Source organism: Trematomus bernacchii, unplaced genomic scaffold (assembly GCF_902827165.1).
Source record: "Trematomus bernacchii unplaced genomic scaffold, fTreBer1.1, whole genome shotgun sequence".
In the NCBI taxonomy this organism is placed as follows: Eukaryota; Metazoa; Chordata; class Actinopteri; order Perciformes; family Nototheniidae; genus Trematomus; species Trematomus bernacchii.
In genome coordinates, this window is record NW_022987724.1 from 883,234 (window position 1) to 904,992 (window position 21,759).

General features: G+C 40.2%; 1 protein-coding gene across 7 annotated transcripts in view; it reads left to right on the top strand.

Annotated features, from left to right (window-relative positions):
• Positions 1-21,759, top strand: part of dctn1b (dynactin 1b) — a 37,566-nt gene that overhangs the window by 784 nt on the left and 15,023 nt on the right. For 2 of the 7 annotated variants that reach the window (XM_034144496.1, XM_034144497.1), the window contains exons 1-8: positions 2,350-2,637; positions 7,924-8,175; positions 9,100-9,178; positions 11,480-11,511; positions 13,256-13,276; positions 17,924-17,941; positions 20,283-20,303; positions 21,195-21,365. In XM_034144496.1, the coding sequence (XP_034000387.1) occupies positions 2,605-2,637; positions 7,924-8,175; positions 9,100-9,178; positions 11,480-11,511; positions 13,256-13,276; positions 17,924-17,941; positions 20,283-20,303; positions 21,195-21,365 (627 nt within the window). In that variant the 5' untranslated portion in view covers positions 2,350-2,604. Of the gene's footprint in view, positions 1-2,349; positions 2,638-7,923; positions 8,176-9,099; positions 9,179-11,479; positions 11,512-13,255; positions 13,277-17,566; positions 17,942-20,282; positions 20,304-21,194; positions 21,366-21,759 lie in introns of those variants that run through there. The other 5 variants (XM_034144501.1, XM_034144498.1, XM_034144499.1 and 2 more) reach the window with 5 other exon arrangements.

Genomic DNA, 21,759 nt, shown 5'->3' on the forward strand with positions numbered 1-21,759 from the left:
GTTTCTATTTATAGTTTAGTCTTTGAGCACTTTCATGCTATTTTGATACACGTTGAAGTGCAGGAATAACCAGGCTCTACTCCTGTTTTCAGTGGATGACCTATTTTTCCTGTCTGCATTGTGTAGTGCTGAGACCAGGCTGAATATCATTAGCATGCATGTGGTGGAGAGGAAGCCCAACATATATTTTTCATTTAATCAATAGTTTAAACCATTTATCAGGTATAACAACAGATATTTAAGGATTTGCTACTTAGAAATATTTTATTTTTATTCACTAAGGCATTTGATTTTCTGGATGTCATGAAGACATTACTGAAAAAAAATAATTTTGATATAACAAAAATATGCCACCCTGAAAGAAACTCCCCTTTCCTTCATGAGCCCTGACACAGCAGTTTGCATTTCAGCCCATGATTCAACTATAACAAATGAATTTACCAAACTTTAGTCATATCTCCTCTAAATAGCCTTCTTGACACCAGCTTCCAGGGCGTCCACTTGCTCTTCTTTACCTTTTTTAGTGACGTCCATTTGTTCCTGGACCTGCAGACCAGAGGTTCAGTTTGGTCGTGACGCTCCTCCGAAAAATCCCCCAAACCTTCCTGTGCTCTGAAAAAACTCACAGCATCAAAAGCTTTTCGATGCTGTTGTGCTAAGCCAGTTCGTTGGCAGTTCTTTGGTTTTTGGCTGCTGGTTTTCTCCGTATTATTCCTTCAGTGGGAGATAAGGGCTCCCCCTCTCTCCCCTCTCTACCTCCCACAAATCCCTGACACCCCCTCTGTCGTCATTGGCAAAAAAGGGTGCAAAGAGACTGCAGAGGCTTGTTTTGTGTCCCTAAACATCCTCAACTGTGTATCACTCTCCTAAGTTATAAACCTCAGGCTGTATTTTGTATACTTAAGTCATTTTCCATACTCTAAATGCACGTTTGAGACTTTTGTTAATGTTCTGAAGCCACAAAATACTGCCTCATCAGTTTATACTGTCCTCATTAGATATATTATTAGGTAATGACTTGTAGACTCATCGATAAGTTGATTTAAATAGTCATTCTGCATAAAAAAATGATTTACTGACTATAGATTTTTCTGGTAAATTGCAGCCCTAATGTTGACATGTAGTTACCCTGATGATCTATGTTTTGTTGCTAAGCTTTGTGAGCATTATTTGGAAATATCTTCCCCTCCTCAAGGCTGTGTCTCTTTTATCCTGATTCTGAAATGCAGACTCTTATTCAACATCTCTTATTAGCGTGCAGGTTGAAGGCTTTTACACAGAAACCCCTGCAGAGTTTGCTTCCATTGCAGAAAGATGACAGCACAGAAACAGAGAGTTTAAAAAAAGGTCCAGCCATGCGGTTCGCTGATAAAAGCTGATAAAGGAGAGTTAATCCGTCAGGCCGAGCCATAATGCTTACAGTGTGCTGCATAACAGAGCATCACCTGGGCCCTTTGTGTGCAGCCACAATGACACGGCCTCAGATTGAATTGAACTGGTTCACCCCCCACCCCCGGGTTCAAAAACGCTTACCGTCTGTGTTTTATTTTTTTTAACTTCTCCCCCCCCCCTTTCCTTTTTCCCCACGATTTGAGCAGGAATAAGAAAGTGTTTTTTAAGACGAACTGCAGTGTTGGGACACATCTGGGCTCTTTAAATATATTTCTTTGCTGCATTCTTGAAGGAGTGGTTTTTGTTGACTGTTTGCCCCAAAAACCGTAGTGATTATAAATTATATCATTTGGTACTTTATTGAATTCAAACAAAGAACAACTTTAGACATGCATGGCACTAAAGACTATACAGAAAGACTTTAATTATTTGCCTGTCTGAGGTATTTTTGTGTCCCTAAACAACCTCAACTGTACACAACTTTTTAAAATCTGAGTCTGTATTTTTTATATATACGCATTTTACCAGACTTAATATGTAGTTTTGACATGCTTCCCCAATCCGTATGTCCCTAATGGTTGTCCTCCACCAACACAAATATTTATTGATGATATTTTTCATCTGACAGATCATAATAAGTATGATTATCAAGGCATTTTGTATTTTCATGATTTGCCCAGGACTGCTCTTTGATCATCCACAGAGCGTTACTGGAGATCACCCCAGGAGATGCATGGTGATAATGACTGTCAGGTTTATTCTGAGAGTTTTATAGAGGTGTATTTGCAGGCTTTAGGACCCAGTAGCTCAGTCTGGCCCTCCCCCCCCCCTCCTGCAGGAGCCGGCGCAGACACTAGCGCAGCGCAGTGCTACCTCTCAGCTGATGCACTCACAGCAGAGCAGCCTGGATGTTATCCCCCCCCCTTCATCTCTGTTTGCCTCTGGTCCATTCATCATCAGACGGGTGGATCATCCCCTGTCTTCCCCTCCAGAAACTTTAGCCCAAAGAAAGCTCCTGCAGGCTTTTTTTTTGGTTGCAGAGAGCAGGGCCGGGGGAGTTTGTTGTGAGGATCAGGAGAGGGATGATGTGATTCTGTGCAGAGACGAAGAGGAAGAGAGACGCTCCCCCACACCCCTCTCATAGACCCCCTATCTGTCTGGCTCTTCCCAATAACCCTCCTTCAGTCGAGACAGGCGTTTTTTGGGGGAAACATGTCACAGACTAGGAGGAACACGTACACCCGGGTGAGTGTGTACAAGGTGTTTATACAAGGTGAAGGAATGACCGTTGTTTCTGTTGGATTTGTTTCACTCTGTCATCAGCTTCATAGTGGGTTTTCTACTTTGAATAGAAAGGGTTTCTAATCCTTTTCACCGCTGCATTCCTCGATCTGAATTGTCGCCTCTTTGTTCGGCATTCTGTGACGCCTTGTGTCTGTAAAGTAGGAGTTGATGTGTGACAGGCAGGTAACAGGACCACAATGCTTTTTGTTATCATTAGACACACAATGAGCCTCAGAGGACTTCCTGTTTCGTCCTGTAGCTTTCCTGCCTCTGGGAGGGATGACATCAGAGCAGGTCTTTCATACTCTTTTATTCCTAAGATCACAGAAAACTCCTTACTTATCAAGAATAGAGCCCTTAAATATATGTTCTATTACAATAAAAGGGTATATTTGTGTTGCTTTTTGAAGTAATGTTGAACTGTAGTAATATTGTTCAGCTAGTATTTGATTTAATCATGAACCGTTGAGGCGACATTATGTATTTTATATGTTTATTTTCCTTATCTTGTGTCATTTGGTATCGTTATCTTCAAGTTAGAGATGGGCAAAATAAACCTAGCAGTGGAATTAATCACAAAAATAGAAACATTTCTGGTTATACACGACTATGTTTGCAGGCATTCACACGCATGGAAAGTAAAAAGATTGAGACAATAGTTTGATTTCATTTGAGTCCAGATTATAAATCAAATACTGAGTGCTTACGTGAAAACTAAAAGTGCAGTCTTCTAATGATATTCTTTCAAAATATGAAACATTATCTGACATTTTTTGTTAGTATGTGCTTCTTATCATTTTAAATAACGCTATTGTGTATCACACTACCTAGAGATGTGGTTTAATCACAAAACAATTTAATTGAAAGATGATCATATTAATGGATCACCCTCATTTAGTCTGCATTACAAGGTCCATTCAAAAGTTTCATAGCTTTCTGAAGTTTGGAGCTTTTGAGATAACAAAGCCATCCGATTTCTCAGCGCCTCCATCAGAGCATGAGTTACAGTGCAAAAATGAAGCTGTATCTCTGTTTTTTAATTTTCTTCTTTTATTATTGTAGTCAGTCTGAGCTCGCGTGTTTTAAGAGTAGAGTGGCACTAAATAATTCAGCCTGCCCTCCTCGGGTCGGCCCGGCCTCCACATGGCAAACGGGTCAGAGAAATGACAGAAACACCCTGCAGGCTTCATTACAGACTGATAACAAAGCATGACTTTAAAGAAGTCCAGAACTGAAAGCTCAATGGACGTTTGAGTGCAGATTGCTCACAGGTGCAGGTGAAGCCTTCCTGAAGTACCGTAAAGCAAAGACTCCTGCCTCGGTGAAGCATTTAAATATAACTTACAGCTTTATTAAAAGATCTTGAGTGTGACATGGTAACGGCTTCACAAAGACTCAAGGACTCTTTGACTGCACACTTGTAAAAACTCTCATATTTGTCATGAACTATAAGCTAGGTTGGTTAGACGTTAAGCAATCATCGGGATTCAGGATTTGCTTAACTGTCGCTGCCAAGGCACCTTTATTTATAGAGCACATTAAAGGCTTTACTAGAAAACATTTATAGCATTGAGACGTAGTAAATGTTGAATTATACTTGGTTTTATTTGTAAATAGTAAGGAATGAGAAAAACAGCTAAGACTATATAATTTAATCTCTTAATGTTGTTTCCCACCACAATATCAATATGGATATATGTGTTTCTTTATATTCCTAGATCAACTTGAGGGAGTTGAGGAGATATGACATTAAACCTTCAATATTTTCAGATTGCAGTTTAGCATTGTTGAAAACATTTAGGATAATGGGAGTTCACAATAAAGCAAAAATGTATAAAGTTGTTTTTAGACATTTGAATGCAGAAACGTTCCATAATATAGAAAGAAATATTGTATCTCTGAGCAGAAAGTGACAATTTGTTTCCCATATCACTGAGAATATCTTTCTATAATCATGAATGTATTTTTATCAGTAAATCCGTTGTTCACAATTAATTTGAGAAATGTAAATCATTGCGAAATGCCTCTTAAGAAGTGACGACATCTTTGAGCTTATGTTTAAAAAGCACTGAAACAAAGCGGTATTTATTCCACATTCCATCTTTACTTATCTCAGACTTAATGCTCTCACTGTGTCAACACGGACGGCTGACTTGTAATACCTGTATGTTTAACAGATATTTTACTTTGATATATTCTTCCTCCTTTACAATATATATAATGGCCTTGGTTTTTTGTATCACTAGAAGTCTTTAAATATCTTTGGTTTCAGTCCAAAAACCAAAGATATTCACTTTAATTTGATATAAAACAGAGAAAAAGCAGTAAATATTCATATTTGACAGAGTGAAATATTGTTTGCGTTTAACAATTACTTTAATGATTAATCAATTAGCACAATTTACTATCTAACTGCTTATTATTAAAACATGACAACTTAATTTACAACTGTAAATACACAGCTTTTATTTAAAAAAATTAAAAAGGGCTTGTTTTAAATTCATATTGGCTGATATGTTTTAAAACGTACCATTGTTAATAGTGGCAACAGCGTCAAAAACCAAAGGAAATAAAATAAACTAAGTTGTCAACAAGTTTAATAACTGAGACTTAAAGTAGCTTGGATGATGCAACGTGACCACAGAAACCTGCAGTGGATGAAACAGATTTAAATTACATTACATTACATTGCATTTAGCTGACGCTTTTATCCAAAGCGACTTACAATAAGTGCATTCGACCAAGAAGATACAAACTTGAAGAAAACAGAATCATATAAGTACATCAGGTTTCATAGAGCCAAACCATTTTAAGTGCTACTCAACTGGCTTTAGATAAGCCAGTCCTTTGTTAGTATATAAGTGCTTTGTTAGTATATAAGTGCTTTGTTAGTCATTTTATTGCTCGAAGTGGAGTCGAAAGAGATGAGTTTTCAGTCTGCACCGGAAGATGTGTAAGCTTTCTGCTGTCCTGATCAATGGGGAGCTCATTCCACCATTTTGGAGCCAGGATAGCAAACCGACGTGTTTTTGCTGATGGGAACTTGGGTCCCCCTCGCAGTGCGGGTGCAGCGAGCCGTTTGGCTGATGCAGAGCGGAGTGCACGTGCTGGGGTGTATGGTTTAACCATGTCCTGGATGTAGGAAGGGCCAGAACCATTCACAGCATGGTACGTAAGTACCAGTGTCATGAAGTGGATTCTAGCAGTTACTGGAAGCCAGTGAAGGGAGCGGAGGAGCGGCGTGGTGTGCGAATATTTAGGAAGGTTGAAGACCAGACGAGCTGCTGCATTCTGGATGAGCTGCAGAGGTCGGATGGCACATGCAGGTAGACCAGCCAGGAGGGAGTTGGAGTAGTCTAGGCGTGAGATGACGAGAGCCTGGACCAGAAGCTTGAGCTTGAGGTGGTGAGCAGATATCCACCGAGAGATGTCTGCTAGACAAGCAGAGATGCGTGCGACAACCTGGGTTTCAGAACGGGGAAAAGACCGAATTAACCATGCGGGCTAATGACAGATCCGAGCGAGTTTGTGTACAGAGAGAAGAGGAGGGGACCGAGGACAGAGCCCTGAGGGACCCCTGTAGTTAATTGACAAGGGTCGGACTCGGACCCTCTCCAAGTTACCCTGCAGGTGCGGTCTTTGAGGTATGAGGTGAGGAGGGAAAGTGCAGAGCCTGAAACTCCAAGTTCTTGGAGAGTGTGAAGGAGGATCTGATGGTTCACCGTGTCGAATGCAGCAGACAGGTCCAGAAGGATGATGACAGAGGAGAGGGAGGCTGCTTTAGCAGTGTGCAGTTCCTCAGAGACAGCAAGGAGAGCAGTTTCTGTAGAGTGACCTGCCTTGAAACCAGACTGGTGCGGATCAAGAAGGTTGTTCTGATGGAGATAACAGGAGAGTTGTTTAAAGACAGCGTGTTCAAGTGTTTTAGACAGGAACGGGAGGAGAGAGACAGGCCTGTAGTTTATAACATCGGACGGGTTGAGAGTGGGTTTCTTTAGGAGAGGGTTTACTCTTGCCTCCTTGAGACTGTTTGGAAAGTGACCAGAAGTTAGAGAAGTGTTGATGAGATGGGTGAGAAACGGTAGAATATCAGGAGCGATAGTCTGAAGGAGGTTTGAGGGGATCGGGTCCAGATTTAAAGACTGTATTTATAATATAAAGATTATAATTGTTGATATTTGAAAACCCCTTGATGTTGCTGCTGTTTGAGTCATCGTCCTGCTTTCTGTCTGATCTTGTTGAAGTGACTCTGCAGAACAGAGACAGTTTACAGTGAAGTGAAGGAGAGTCAGAGCAGAGTAATAATATCTGCTCCTCTCTTCTGCTGAGTCACCATCACTTCTGGGACACCACACTGTAAAGTGGGTTATGCAGGATTATTTGATTTCAAAATAGTGCAGCTTGTGTTCAAACGTTTTTATGTGTGGTTTGTTTTCCATGCAGCCCGATTGCTGTATGAAACCTCAGGTGATTGTTGCCTTGGTGTTATCAGAAAAGCTCGAAAACTGTAGAAGTGTTTGCCTTGACATTTAGAGTCCTGCTCGGCTCAGAGGGACTGAAAGCCGATGTGTGCTCCTTTTAAAATACCCTGCCAATATCTCCTTAAGGTTGATGCCTTGTAGTCATTGTGGTTACATACGGGCAGTTTTGGTATTCCTCATACTATTAAGCATTCTGCAAAGGCCATCTCTTATCCCATTCATGTTCAGGGTCAAAAAGACCGTCATTACTTTTTTCTTTGTGCTTTGAGCTGCCCACCCAACCTTTTTATCCAAAATGCAATGATCCTGCAGAGCAACAGAAGACTTTATACAACTGGTTTCACAGGCAGAGGAGAATAAGAAACAAGTAAACCTACAATTATAGAATATTAATAGAATTGGAGGGATGAACCCTCTTTAATGGTCACACATGCAGAGCACACAGCACACACAGTGAAATGTGTTATCTGCTTTGAACCCATCCTAGTACCAGGAGCAGTGGGCAGCTATTGCACAGCGCCCGGGGAGCAATGGGAGTCGGGGACAACCCCCCACTCCCAGGGCCCAGGAGGTGAACTGGGACCTCTCCAAGTAGCAGTCCACACTCCATATTTAGGTCTGTTCGGGGACCCTACGGCTCCCAGTCCAAACCCCTACTGACTGAGCCACTGCCGGAATATTTAGTAGAGTACCCCCATTTTAAATGTACAAAACGTGATTATGTGAGATGAGTTCCTGTTTAAACACTATCTGTGTCTCCACGCAGACCACCAGCAGCGGCAGCAGCAGGATGAGCTCGGACGGGGGCGGGCGGCCCATCAAAGTGGGCTCCCTGGTGGAGGTGATCGGGAAGGGGCAGCGCGGCGCGGTGGCGTACATCGGCAACACACTGTTCGCCTCCGGAAAATGGGTCGGGGTCATCCTGGACGAGGCCAAGGGCAAGAACGACGGCACGGTGCAGGGCAAGCGCTACTTCACCTGCGGGGAGAACCGAGGGATATTCGTGAGACAATCACAGGTAATAAATGCCTAAAGCCCAGAGATAGAAGCCCCCCCCCCCCCCCATCTTTCTATTGTTTAGTTTCTTACTTTGTGAGATTGTGATTTTTGTTTTTATTTGACGCAGTGTGGGGGTTGATGTTTCCCTCTGTAGTCTGCACAGTGCCAGTGTTTTCCTGCGAGTTTGGATGTTTCCTGATTGTTTTACTTCCAGAAAACTACTGCAAAGTGCCCCTGCATATTTCATCACCATAGGGTGATCTGTGGGGTCCTGGGGATAGTTATACAGCCATAGGACAAGAAAATGGCTGGAATATCAAGCCCTTTTTTTTTTTTTTGTCACTGCTTAAATGTTATGGCCACTTATTGAACTTGTATACCATTCTCATTGTGGAAGATTTGTATTATGTGTCTCAATTTGGTGTAAAGCTCTCCACTTGCAGAAACGGTACACTCAAAGAGCACAGACAGTAAAAGGTCTTTTAACCTTTATTTTATTCCAATTGAAATCTAAAATCTATTTTACAAGAGAGATCAGAAAAAGTTAAAGGTTTCATGTGGAGTTTTCTTTTAAAGGAGTAAGATGTATATCTTGTGACGTAGCAGAAAGTGAAATGGATACACCCCAAATATATGAGTTAGGTTTTAAATATTGATTGCCAGGAACTCATTTGGGACAAAACAAAAGCATTTTTTCTTTGATCTCCTTTGTCGCAGCCTCTCCTTCTTGCTTTGATAGTTTGCAGTAAAAGTCTGTCAAACTGTCTCACTGCTGTCTTTCTGTCTGTCTGTCTGTCTGTCTGTCTGTCTGTCTGTCTGTCTGTCTGTCTGTCTGTCTGTCTGTCTGTCTGTCTGTCTGTCTGTCTGTCTGTCTGTCTGTCTGTCTGTCTGTCTGTCTGTCTGTCTGTCTGTCTGTCTGTCTGTCTGTCTGTCTCTCTCTCAGATCCAGCTGTTTGACGATGGAGCCGACACAACGTCTCCAGAGACGCCTGAGCCCGGCGTCGGCAAGATTCCCAAACGAGGTGAGCGGTCTCACGTTGAGATGATTACAAGTGTGTCCTTTTTGTCCTCATTTACTTTTATTGATTATTATCCTGCAGGGATTTTTTTAACATAAAAAAATAAAGAAATATGCTAAAACTAAATATAATCATGTCTGACCTTTCCGAAATGGAGGTTGTCTCGGACTCTAGGTGACCTGAACACTCACAACATTAAACAAGCAGGGAAGTTCTGCGATGTGAGAGCACTGAGGAAAGCACATCTCCTTTTTTGACATTAAGCCGGTACACAGGTAGAAGGCTTGAAGGGAAGGGATTTGATTACTTACAATATGACTATCATTTTTTCCAAAATGTTTTGTTCGACCGTGGATAAAAGGCAATATCTAATGCTATCATTCAGTTAATTTAGAAGAAATCAACAGGCACACATAGACAAAGGTAAAAGTAAAAGACACACACATGTTGATTTTAGTGAAGAAAATTGCTCAAAACTCATCACAATTAACCAGGGCATGAAAAAAAATGTATTTAGCGTCTAGTGTCTCTCCTGAATAACAACAGTATGAACTGAGGCGCTGACACCTTTTCTAACTGACAGGCCACTGGTTTGATCATTTATAACTGGTTTGGACTGGTTTGAACAATGCATTTTTCAAGATTCAAGATTCAAGGCTTTTATTGTCATTCGTACATAGCTACAGTAGTTATGTCAATGGAAATCTTAGGTCTCAGGCTCTTCCAACAATAAAACAGATAAAATAGTGCAAGTCCTGGTTAGATTAAAGTTATTAAGTATTTGAAACATACATTTCAATCATTACAAACTTTTGTAGCTTTACAAATAAGTACAGTAACAGCTCAGCCTGTGCAACAAAATGCTTTCATTTCATAAGAGATGTGGAACAACCGTGTGCAGAGTTGGTGCCACACTCTGTTTGAGGCTCAACGTGAAACCAGAGCCTGTAATGAGATCTTTACTGAAGCACATTTATATTTCAGGCCTTTAGCAGAACTCGACACCCTGTGAGTTACATCGGGCGAACACCAGGGGTTTCACCGCCTTGCTGAAAGGGAAAGTTCCCCGATGTTCATGTCCAATCAGTGTTCATGGTAAATGTAGTCCACTGAAGCCATCAAACCTTCAGTGCTCGTTATATTGACGTCGCTCTTTGATTCCAACAAGAAAATGATTTGCTTTAGGCAAGGCAAGGCAAGTTTATTTATATAGCACTTTTCTGTACGCGACAATTCAAAGTGCTTTACAAAACAAATTAAAATACTTTTAATGAATAAATACAGTAAAAACACATTATATAATGGCATTTTACAACAGGCATTACAAAGCAAAGATAATAAAATAATTAAAATAAACACCACAGGTATACAATACATGTTTAAAAGGCATACTGTAGTTCGAATATGAGCAGCTCAATTAAAAGCAGCGGCAAAGAGATATGTTTTTAGTCTCGATTTAAAAATGGTAAGCGTTTCTGCGGACGTGCATGATTTGGGTAGTTTGTTCCAGAGTGTCGGGGCATAATAGCTAAATGCTGCCTCTCCATGTTATGTTGTTACTCTCGGAGCCGATAGCAGACCCGTCCCAGAAGACCTGAGGCACCTTGATGGCTCGTAATTGTGTAGGAGTTCATCAATATACTTTGGTCCTAAACCATGTAATGATTTAAAAACTAGCAATAGTACTTTAAAATCAATTCTTTGGCCGACTGGAAGCCATTGTAAAGATTTCAACTTTCCACTTCTGGTCACCAATATTTGTTGTCATCCTCTCGAGGATAGAGCTTCTGTTTCCATGGTAATGCCTCTTTGCTGCATCATTAAAACAGGGGGGGGGGGGGTGATGGTGCAGAGTATTTAGTTTAGCAACCTCCTGCCGCAGAGAGAGGGGACGCAGAGCAGTGTTTTTGGGAAACATCAATAGTTTTTTAAACTAACACTGGTATTTAAAATTATGAAAATGATATTGAGAAAAGTCAAAAGTAATGGCTGTGATAAAAACAATAGGCAATAGTTTTCCCTGCTTAAATGTTTGTTTTTCAAATATATAACTTACTTTATAGCAGTAGTTGGTACATTTATTAAAAATAACTTTTTGTCAGTACACTATTTTAACCAAATATCTGTTGCTTCCTTGTTTCTAACAGTATTGGGGTTAAACCCTGTGGTGCAAAGCCAATAAATCATGTTGACCTTAAACTGTAATCTGTGAATACCAGGATGTTTGTGGAACTTTATACCTTGTAGGAAATAATTAACGAAAACACGTCACTCACTTTCTTTTATTCTTTTTAATGTCCTCAGAGATCCTGGAGACGCCCAAGTCCACCAAACTGGTGAGTCAAAGTTCACTCCTTCAGGAAGTCAGGAGCAGATATGGCAGCACACACCTGTACACCTGTACACACGTACACACGTACACACGTACACCTGTACACCTGTACGCACACGCACACGCACACGCACACGCACACGCACACGCACACACACACACACACACACACACACACACACACACACACACACACACACACACACACACACACACACACACGCCTGGACTCACACACACACACACACACACACACACACACACACACACACACACACACACGCCTGGACTCACACACACACACACACACACAACACACACACACACACACACACACACACACACACACACACACACACACACACCTGGACTCATACCCCGACACACGGCTGGACAAACAAACTCTAAAATATTAGGCAAGGCAAGTTTATTTATATAGCACCTTTCAACACAAGGCAATTCAAAGTGCTTTACAAAAAAATGGAAGACATTAAGAAAATGGCATTTAAAATCAGTCAAGATAAGAAAAAATACATGGATAAAAGTTACAGTGCAGTTTAAGATGTGAATAGTTCAATTAAAAGTGGCGACAAAAAGAAAAGTCTTCAGCCTGGATTACCACACCTGCTCAGCTGTTTTAAAAACTGAGAATTCACTCCTTTCTCACACCCTCCTTTTTCACACCCTCCTTTCTCACACCCTCCTTTCACAGGCTGATGTTGTAGAAGCTGTGTAAAATTGACAATCTGCAACTTAGACGTAGTAATTTGCAGTACAAAGGAGTAATCTTCCGAATACTTAATTATAGTTAACCAAATGATTACATACTGTAAATGATTAGCTTTTCTTTTATACATGCCTGTAAAGTGTGTTGAATAATCTCTGCTCCTAATGATAAAGAGATTGGAAACACACAGTTGCAAATTAGATTTAACAATCTTAAATAATTCCTGAAATTGCGAGTTAAATCAAATAAACAACCAGACAAATCCAAATAAGATCTTTTAAAAAAAGAAGTGTTCATGTCGGTCCAGCAGAGGGCGATGTTTACTTGTATACATAATAATATACAGATTATTTATTTAGTGAAACAAGAGCTCCCCTGAGATGAGTTGAACCTTTACATTAAGAACAATGCAGCGACTGTATTAGTTATTCATTCCTCTGTTATAACTCTGTGATTGAATCAGGGCCAACACCTTAGACAGAAATCTCACATAAATAATTCCTGTGCAACAAAAAAATGCTTGGACTCTAAAATATGGAGTTCTTTTCTTTTACATTTTTAACAGAGAGGTTTAAAAACATTGCCTTAGACATTATGATGGACATATTTGATTTGACGTTTTACAGCTCAAACAATAAATCAAATAAATCTAGTAAAGAAACTGCAGATGAATCATTGTTAAAACTGAGCTCGATACATTTTTCAAGTTATGTTAAGATGGAAAAACAAATCTTTGCAATAACGGCATTAAACAGTGGCTTATATACCATATTACTATTTTAATAACAAAGCAATCGTGTTTGAAACATTGTAAATACGATGTTTTTTACGTGCAGTTTGAACGATATGAACTGAATGAAAGTGGAAGTTAAATGAGAAGGAGAGAAATGATGAAGGTCTTTCATCCACAAACGAAGAGCACAGACGACCCCTTCACTTCCAGCATGACACACTCTTGACCTTTAACCTCACCCCTTCATTCCTTCCTCACTTCCTTCCCTCCTTTCCTCCGACCATGCAGCGTGGAGTGAAACCCAAAAAGGTGTTGCATGTTTCTCTAACCTCTGTTCAGTGTAATGTAATGACTGTCTCTGAATGGCCTCGCTGCTGCATGACGACCGGGCGTACTCCAGTCATTTTACCCATGATCCCTTGCAGCGCACCGTACCGTTGTCCCTGGTCTTGTTTTTCAGCCGCTCTGTGTTTATCTAAGCGTAAAGATAAGTGTGTGAACGGCTCATAAATTGTGTTTGTCTGCTTTCCGTTCAATTGTTAAAGCATGCTGGAGTCTTGGCAGCCGGTGTCATACTTGATTGATTACCAGGAAACGTACTAAATGTCGTAATTTGTCGTATCAGTAGAAGCAAAACTATGGCTTTATTTGTGCTGAACATTTCCTTAACAAATGTATTACACACAAACCTTTGGACTCAGAGGGACTTAAAATGTTTAAAATCCCAGTTCTCCAGTTCAGACGGTTCTCTATCCTGGTCCTTTTTCATGAATCTTGGTGGAAAGATAACATCTTTTGAAATGAAAAATATTTTTTAATTATGCAAGTATGCCATCAAGAAGAAACAGAACTGCGTAGAACAGCAGTGGGTTACTTGTTACACTTAACATCTTTAAAATGATTCACTTCAAAATATACACAATATTGTATTCTATGAGTTCAGAAGAATGCCATGTTGCTACAGCTGAACATACATTTCATTTGATTTCAAGCCTTTATTTACCCAGGTGTATCCCTTGAGATCATTGATCTCTTTTTCAAGGGAGACCTGCTCAAGTAAGTTCCACATGAAACATCAAAACATAAAACAACAGAACAACAAAAGGACATCATACAGCATCATTACAGGGATTACAATTTACAATAACTATCCACATGAACAGGTACCAACAGCATCCGGTTGAGTAGCATCCAACCGAGCTTTAAAAACATTTAGTGGCACCAGATTGCTCAGTTTCCATTTAATTTGCAGACTATTCCAAGACAGAGGAGCTGCGCATCTAAAAGCTATCTTCCCTAAGACAGTCCTAGCAGTTGGCACATTTAATAAAACCACAGCATGCGATCTCAGGCAGTAGCCACTTACAATTCGCCGTGAGATCAGGGAGCAGATGTAGGATGGAAGTTTCCCTAACATGGCTTTGTATATAAAAATGTACCAGTGACTGAGCCTCCGTACAGTTAGTGAAGGCAAACCAGCCCTTGCATACAGGGTACAGGGATGAGTTAATACTTTACAGTTTGTCACAAATCTCAGAGCACTGTGATACGCAGCATCTAACTTGATCAGGTAATGGAAGAAGACACCATGCAGAAGTGATATAAATACTAATACATATTGTGACTTCAACATTTAATGAGCCACACATGAACTCATCATCCGATCCATGCCGACAGTCCGATGCTCTTTTAAAAGTCCTTCTCCGCTGAGTCGTACATGCAGGTAAATGTCAGACCCCCCCCCTCCGCCTGCAGAGAACAGAGCTGCTGCAGAGCATTGATTTCCTGTCCGCTCCACTTTATCGTCTCCTGACTTCCAACCTCACGAGCTCAGATCGGTCTCCACAGGGAGGCTCGAATGTTCTCTCTTTTCCAGATGAAACCGAAGGGTTGAACACAGAAGGGATTCAGAACAGGCAGGAAAATGCAAAGAATAGATGACATTTACACACAAGCAGAAATGTGCCATAAAAAATAAACTCTCTCAAAGATAGTTTTTTTTATTAACTTTTCATTTTTTTCTATATATAATTGCTATGTATTATTCATTTGGTTACTATATCTAATTTATTGTTTTTCTATACTTACTTTTTTAATCATGTTTCTGTTAATGTTTTTATTATCTATTATTTATTTTAATAGTATTCCTGTCCCTCAGTTATACAAGTACCAATAAAGTAAGAAGAACAAGAACAAGAAAAATATTAAATATAGAAAAATTATAATAAAACGATTCATATTACATTTAGAAAACAATAAATATATTAATTAATAACAATAATTACAAATCATTTCAGAATAAAATATGTAAAAGAACCAATATGAAATAATTTCATACATTTATAAAGCCCACATCATTAGTATTAATTGTTATAAATCCTATTTTCAGCTTTATTGGGTCTCTTCAAGCATTTGATTAAAATCACGATAGAAATTCAATTTCAAAATAATTTCTCCAGAAACATTTTTATTTCACTAATCACTTTCCGTGATCAGAGATGTTCTCAACCACAGTATGTTGATGCTTAAAGTAAGATTATCTTGGTGGACAAAGTGAGTTCTTCTTATGATTTATGTGCTTGCACTGCGGTCGTATGCAATAAAGTTTTTCGGCTTGACAGCAGAGTATCTGAACTTCACGCCTCCTCAAGTTTCCCAGCGTCCGATCAAAGGAGGTCACCGCTTTGCTTCGTCAGTTCATCGTGATCGTGATGGTGATGCTGTGTAAATGCTTCCTGTGCAGGAACGTGTGTGTGTGTGTGTGTGTGTGTGTGTGTGTGTGTGTGTGTGTGTGTGTGTGTGTGTGTGTGTGTGTGTGTGTGTGTGTGTGTGTGTGTGTGTGTGTGTGTGTGTGTGTGTGTGTGTGTGTTGTGTGTGTGTGTGTGTGTGTGTGTGTGTGTGTGTGTGTGTGTGTGTGTGTGTGTGTGTGTGTGTGTGTGTGTGTGTGTGTGTGTGTGTGTGTGTGTGTGTGTGTGTGTGTGTGTGTGTGTGTGTGTGTGTGTGTGTGTGTGTGTGTGTGTGTGTGTGTGTGTGTGTGTGTGTGTGTGTGTGTGTGTGTGTGCGCGTACGTGTGTGTGCGCGTACGTGTGCGCGCACGTGTGTGTAACTCGATACCTCCTCTGAACACATCCCATCATCCTCTCTGCCTGCACGTCTGTCTCTCTGCATCACTTCGGCTCAGAGCAGCACTTAGCCTGTGAGAAAGAGGATTAATATTTCATCAGGACAAACGTCTCTGTGCTGCTCTGTAATGGATATACAAAAACACTCATTTCTACCCCAGCCCCCCGAGGTTCTGCTTCTCGTTGTAATATTTTCTTCAATATAATCTTGCATGTTACAACCTGCATTTACTATATAAGCTCAAAAAACATAATCGCAGCCTTTTCAAATTACTTTCTGCCAATTTTTAGGCGTACAACGTATTTTTGGCTTTAAAAAGTAGCCTTATTAGCGGACAGTTAATCAGAGTATTCCCTCTGGATTAATCCGCTTACATCGCCTCGCTCCTCCTCCTGTTAGTGCAGAGATTAGTGGAGCCGGAGAAGATACTGCGATAGATTTCTTACACAAAAAACCCTTCTAACTAAAATCAGTATTCTATCTAAAGCTCAGGACCACTGCTTGTTTGAATCGTAATAGTCGATGTTATGATACTGCTGGATCTTTTAAGCCATTTTGCAAGGATTCATTATCTTTTATTAGAAGACATAACCAGTATAGAGGAAAAAAGAAGTACTCAGATATTGTTCATGTCACTATACTCTGTTACAAATGACATTACTGCAGTTTAAAGCCTAGTAAAATAAAAGTACTATTTGCACAAAACATACTTACTATAAGATTATGCAGATTGGCCCATTTTAGATTCATAAATATTATACTTTTGCATTATATTTGTTGATGCATTGATATGTTAATCACTTTAATGTTGTAGCTGGCAATACATGTAAAATGAAGGGGTGTCATGATGCAAGTAGCAGACATTTTATTTTTGAAATCTACATTCCAAGCACACCATCCTATTAAGTAATACAAATTGTTAAATCATGTTAATGTTACTTTTTGTAAATATGATTGAAAATATTTTATATTAAATGGGGATATAATATCTTCTCATATCAATTGTAGCCGCCTTAATCAAATTCCTAGCATGGCAAACGTTGTAATATAAGCAAATCAATTTAACACCGTAACATGTTTAAACTTCTGATCTCCATCCCGGGTAAAAAACATTTTTTTTCTTAAAACCTCTTTAATTTGTGACACAGATCACGTGTCGTCATTGTTTTTGTCCGCCTCATTTGAATAATCAGCCCATAAGCAGGCACTTCTATTGTTGCTAGGTGACAAGAGAGACTTGCATCAGCGTTGCTGCTCATTTCTCTCCCTCACTTCCTCCGTCTCACCTCCTCCCCTCCTGTCTGTCCCCCGTCACACATCGTCTCACCCCTCCCTCCCTCTTCCTCTCCCTGTCTGTGCGGTGATGAGAGGGGGAGGGAGGGAGGGAGGAGGCTGCACAGTGATGTAATGCAGGAACAGGAGCTCGGCTGACAAATCACAATAAGCAGAGAGAGAGAGAGAAAATAGGGAGGAGGGAGTTGAGGGGAGTGAGGCGTCTCCTGTGAGCAGTAGCAGGTCGGAGGCTGTCGGCAGAAAGATGTCCGAGGCGTAATCGGAGCAGAGAGGAAAAAGGGAGGCGAGGGCTCCGGTACATGGACTATGAGACGGGGGACATAAAGGAGGACGAGAGCAGGAGGACGGAGGAAGGGAGGGGGAGTCTGGGAAAAAATCTCTGCGGCCATTTGCACCACTGCAGCTTCCCGGCCTGAGAGTCTGTCTGTCTGTCTGTGGATCGAGCATCTCTACCTGTTTTACCACCTTCCTCTGAGTGTGTGTGTGTGTGTTTCCTGGTAACTGTGTGTGTCTTCTTCTCTTGCAAATATGATGAGACAGACTCCTGCACCCCGGAAGGTACAGAACTCAACCTGATCGTCCTCATCTGTTGGGATGTTGTTGTTATTGTCATCCATGCATTTGATTTTATTGGCAGAGCTGCTGCTTGGAAGTTTCCGTTATTCCCTTCTTTTTTTTGGTGGGAATTCCCCTTTTTTTTTAATTCCCTCTTAAATCATATCGTATACCCCCATTGTGGGAGTAGTACCTGCAGCTTGCTCTTTTTTTAAAATCTTTTTGTCAGCTCTGATTTTTGATCATGCATTTGTATTTGTGTGCAGAAGCTTTTTTATATCTTCAGTTGTGCTTCTGTCTGCACACGAGCTCCTGTCTTTTATTTGGTCTCATCTTGCAGAAGCCTTCCAAAGTGTCTTTTAAAAAAATGTTTGTTCTTGTATCAGAGGAGAATGAAATGATTTCACAGTTGGTAGCACATCTAGCAAACAGTCTGATGTGATTTCAGGCAGGTTTGGTATCTTTAGCACGCCGCTATGGCTTAAGAGGCTGTCAGCTCTTATTTGGTACAGCTGTTAGCTCTGGGCTAATTTCTGCTGAATGGTCCGGCTCTAATCCAATAAAGAACGGTAACTGCTAGCCACAACGACGCCGTGCCCGAGCCGAAGCACAGAGAAGTGGAGGCAGTGTGCAAGAGAGAAGAGTGAAGGACTTCAGATCATAATGCATGAATGTAGGAGAACTGAAGTGTCTGCACAGACCTGGGTTACAATGTGTTGGTGTGAGATAATAACATTATGAAGTGCTATGTCGAGAAAAATATATATATTTTAAATTATGACTTTTTTTGCTGAACAAAACTGAAATATTTATTTATTATTTATATTTAAACGTAGGGTAGGTACATTTGAGAAACCGGCTCGAGATCGCTAGAATTTGAAAATACACAACCGGAGAAAATCTGCCACTTCCTTATAGAGCCCCTCCTCCAACACACACGAACGCGCACATGACCAATGAGGGCACGAGATAAGTTTGTGCACAGATGGAAGGCTGACAGGCAGGTAGGCCATCTAGTTATATTAGCAGGGCCGGCTCAAATGATTGGTCGTGCTTTTTACAGTACTACGGCTTCCACTGATGAAATGTTTTAATGGATTTTTTGTCAAAGCACTTAAGATATTCATTGCTATCGGGATGTTAAGAGCATTCCATGGAATATAACAAAAAGTGTATCTCGAGCCGGTTTCTCAAACTTACCTACCCTACCTTTAAGATGCAATTTATTTTTAAGTCCATAAATCCATTCAAGTTTTTCTGTCAAGACCAATGTTATTTATCACAACAAAGCTAATGTTTCATTGGTACACATTCATTTTATTTGACTTTTTTTACATTATTTACTCAGGAAGTTACATTGACATCTCATTGAGAGTAAGATAAATGAATAATTTGAATGAACTGCAAAAATGTTCAGAAGGATTGGGTAAAATAAGAAAGAAATCAACATACTATATAACGTTTTCAAATTTAAAATAAATTATAATAACAAGGATATTTCCTTCGGTTTAAACTGAACACACTTTTCCAAATGTGTCTCTACTATAACTGGTACAAAATTACGGTAATTAATTTCACGATTTATTTTAGGAAATAATAAGGGCATTAAGAATAATATTACAATATCCAAAGACAAGTCAGTCACAATGTTGATTATGTTGACATATTGTTATGTTACCTAGCTTTAAAACATAATCTTTAAATGCAGGTTTAAAATCAACAGCTCATTTAATCCAAACCAACTGTTTCATACTGTACTACTAAAGACTGGATATAATATCTCGGCAAACGATTGATGATTAACAGAAAACAAGTGAGTTAAAAAGCAACAAGAAAATACATGTTGTCCTTTATGCCAAGCTCTCATTAAACAAAGTAACCCAGGTCTGCAGGACTGACACGTAGCACGTTGCTATGTTGCAGGATAACAAGCTATTATCCAGCGAGTGCATCAGAATTGAGCCTCATCTGTGCGAGACACAAAGCAGTCATTTAGGTCACGGCGGCCGTGCCAGTCACGGCGAGCATGTTGAGGGTTTTTCAGTCACGTGGGAGGAAGAGCCGAGACCCTGCAGACCGGCGAGCACAAGAGGGATGAAGAGCAGAAACAAAACAGAGCAGAGATCTGTAGCGATGGTGCTCAATAATGAACTCATTGTGCTGCTTTGTATTCAGTCCCATGCATCCATCTTGTGTTTCTGTGTGTGATTTCTGGTTAAATATCTGCCTTGAATCACTAACCCTGCGTGTCTGTTTTCCTTCCCTTCCCTCCTCTCCTTCTATCCTCCTCTGCTGACCCTTTGACCTTTTCCCTCTTCCTCCTCTTTCTCCTCTTCCTCTTCAGACCACGGTCAGAAGGCCCAAGGTGAGCCCGGTCCTCAAAGTCCGCAGGGCTTTTCTATCACTTTGAATTAAAGGCTGGGCAATATGTTATATTATATTGATGTCACAATATAAGACTAAATATGGTTTTCAGAATGTTGGATATCGTATTAACGTTAATAAGCAAATTGCTGTATTTTCCTGCTTTTAATGTGGTGTTATTTTCTATTTTCTATTATTTGTCTTGCGTCACAAAGTCATTATATCCACAATACTGATGATTATTTGTTTTTTCACACAATATTGATGCCATATTTGGTCAAAGATATTGCTTCATTTGATATAATCCATATTGCCCAGCCCTAGTTTGGATAATGTATATCATGTGTGCTTGTTGTTTCGCTTCACACAGCAGTGTGTATGTTTGTGCGAGTGTTGCAGAGTCAGCAGCGACAACACATCACCAGCCATGATTCACACTACAACTTATTTCAGCCAACAGCATCAATACTTGCATTTAGATTTTCTTTTGATTTTTTGTCCATTTCCTCTTCTTCACATTTTTATTTACAGCACAAACACTGTTTCCTGTCTCCAAAAACAGACAGCAGGTGTCGTTACTGTTGCTTTTGTTCAGTCCTTATTTATGTTGTTTATCAGTTTGAAGCATATTAACTTGCTTTGTTTGCTTTTCTAATATTATTTTCAGTTTAATCATGAGCATTTGTTTTATTATCTGCCTTGTTTTTCATTCCTTATGATTACAATTTAGATCCTAAATAAGTACTTAATCCAGGATATTATCCACGTGAAAAAAAACGACATTATTGCCAGTAACTTATCATCGAACAGACATTCATACCCAGTGAATACCTGATTCTGAAGTTTTTTTTAAAGGCTCTTTCTCTTGATTTCTCCCCCCTGGTCTCTGCAGCAGCCCACCCGCCCCGCCCCAGGGAAGGGGGCTGCGTCCGGCTCGGCCTCAGCCTCTGCGGGGGAGATGAGCAGCAGCGAGCCCAGCACGCCGGCCCAAACCCCTCTGGCTGCTCCGGTCATCCCCACCCTCCACTCCCCTGGAAACCCCCCGCCACCGGCCCCCAGCAAGGTCAGTTATCAGCGGCAACACAGAAAATCATCTAGGCAATGAACATAGAACAAGGTGCATCAACCAGCAACTGAGAAAATACTTAAAAGTCTCTATGCTGTAATTCAAGATTCAAGGCTTTTATTGTCATGTGTACATAGCTACAGTGCAGTTATGACAATGACAATCTTAGGCTCCTCCAACAGTGCAACACAACAAAACAGATAATAGTGCAAGTAAATGAAATACAATAGAATATCATAGAAATAGTGCAGAATATACAAGTAATTGGAATATTGATATATATAAGTTGCAAACAGATGAATGTAATTGCTTACAGGTTAGATTATTTATAATGTACACATAGGAAACAGGTGACTAATGCCAGCTTTGAGGAAACATTTGACCAAATATT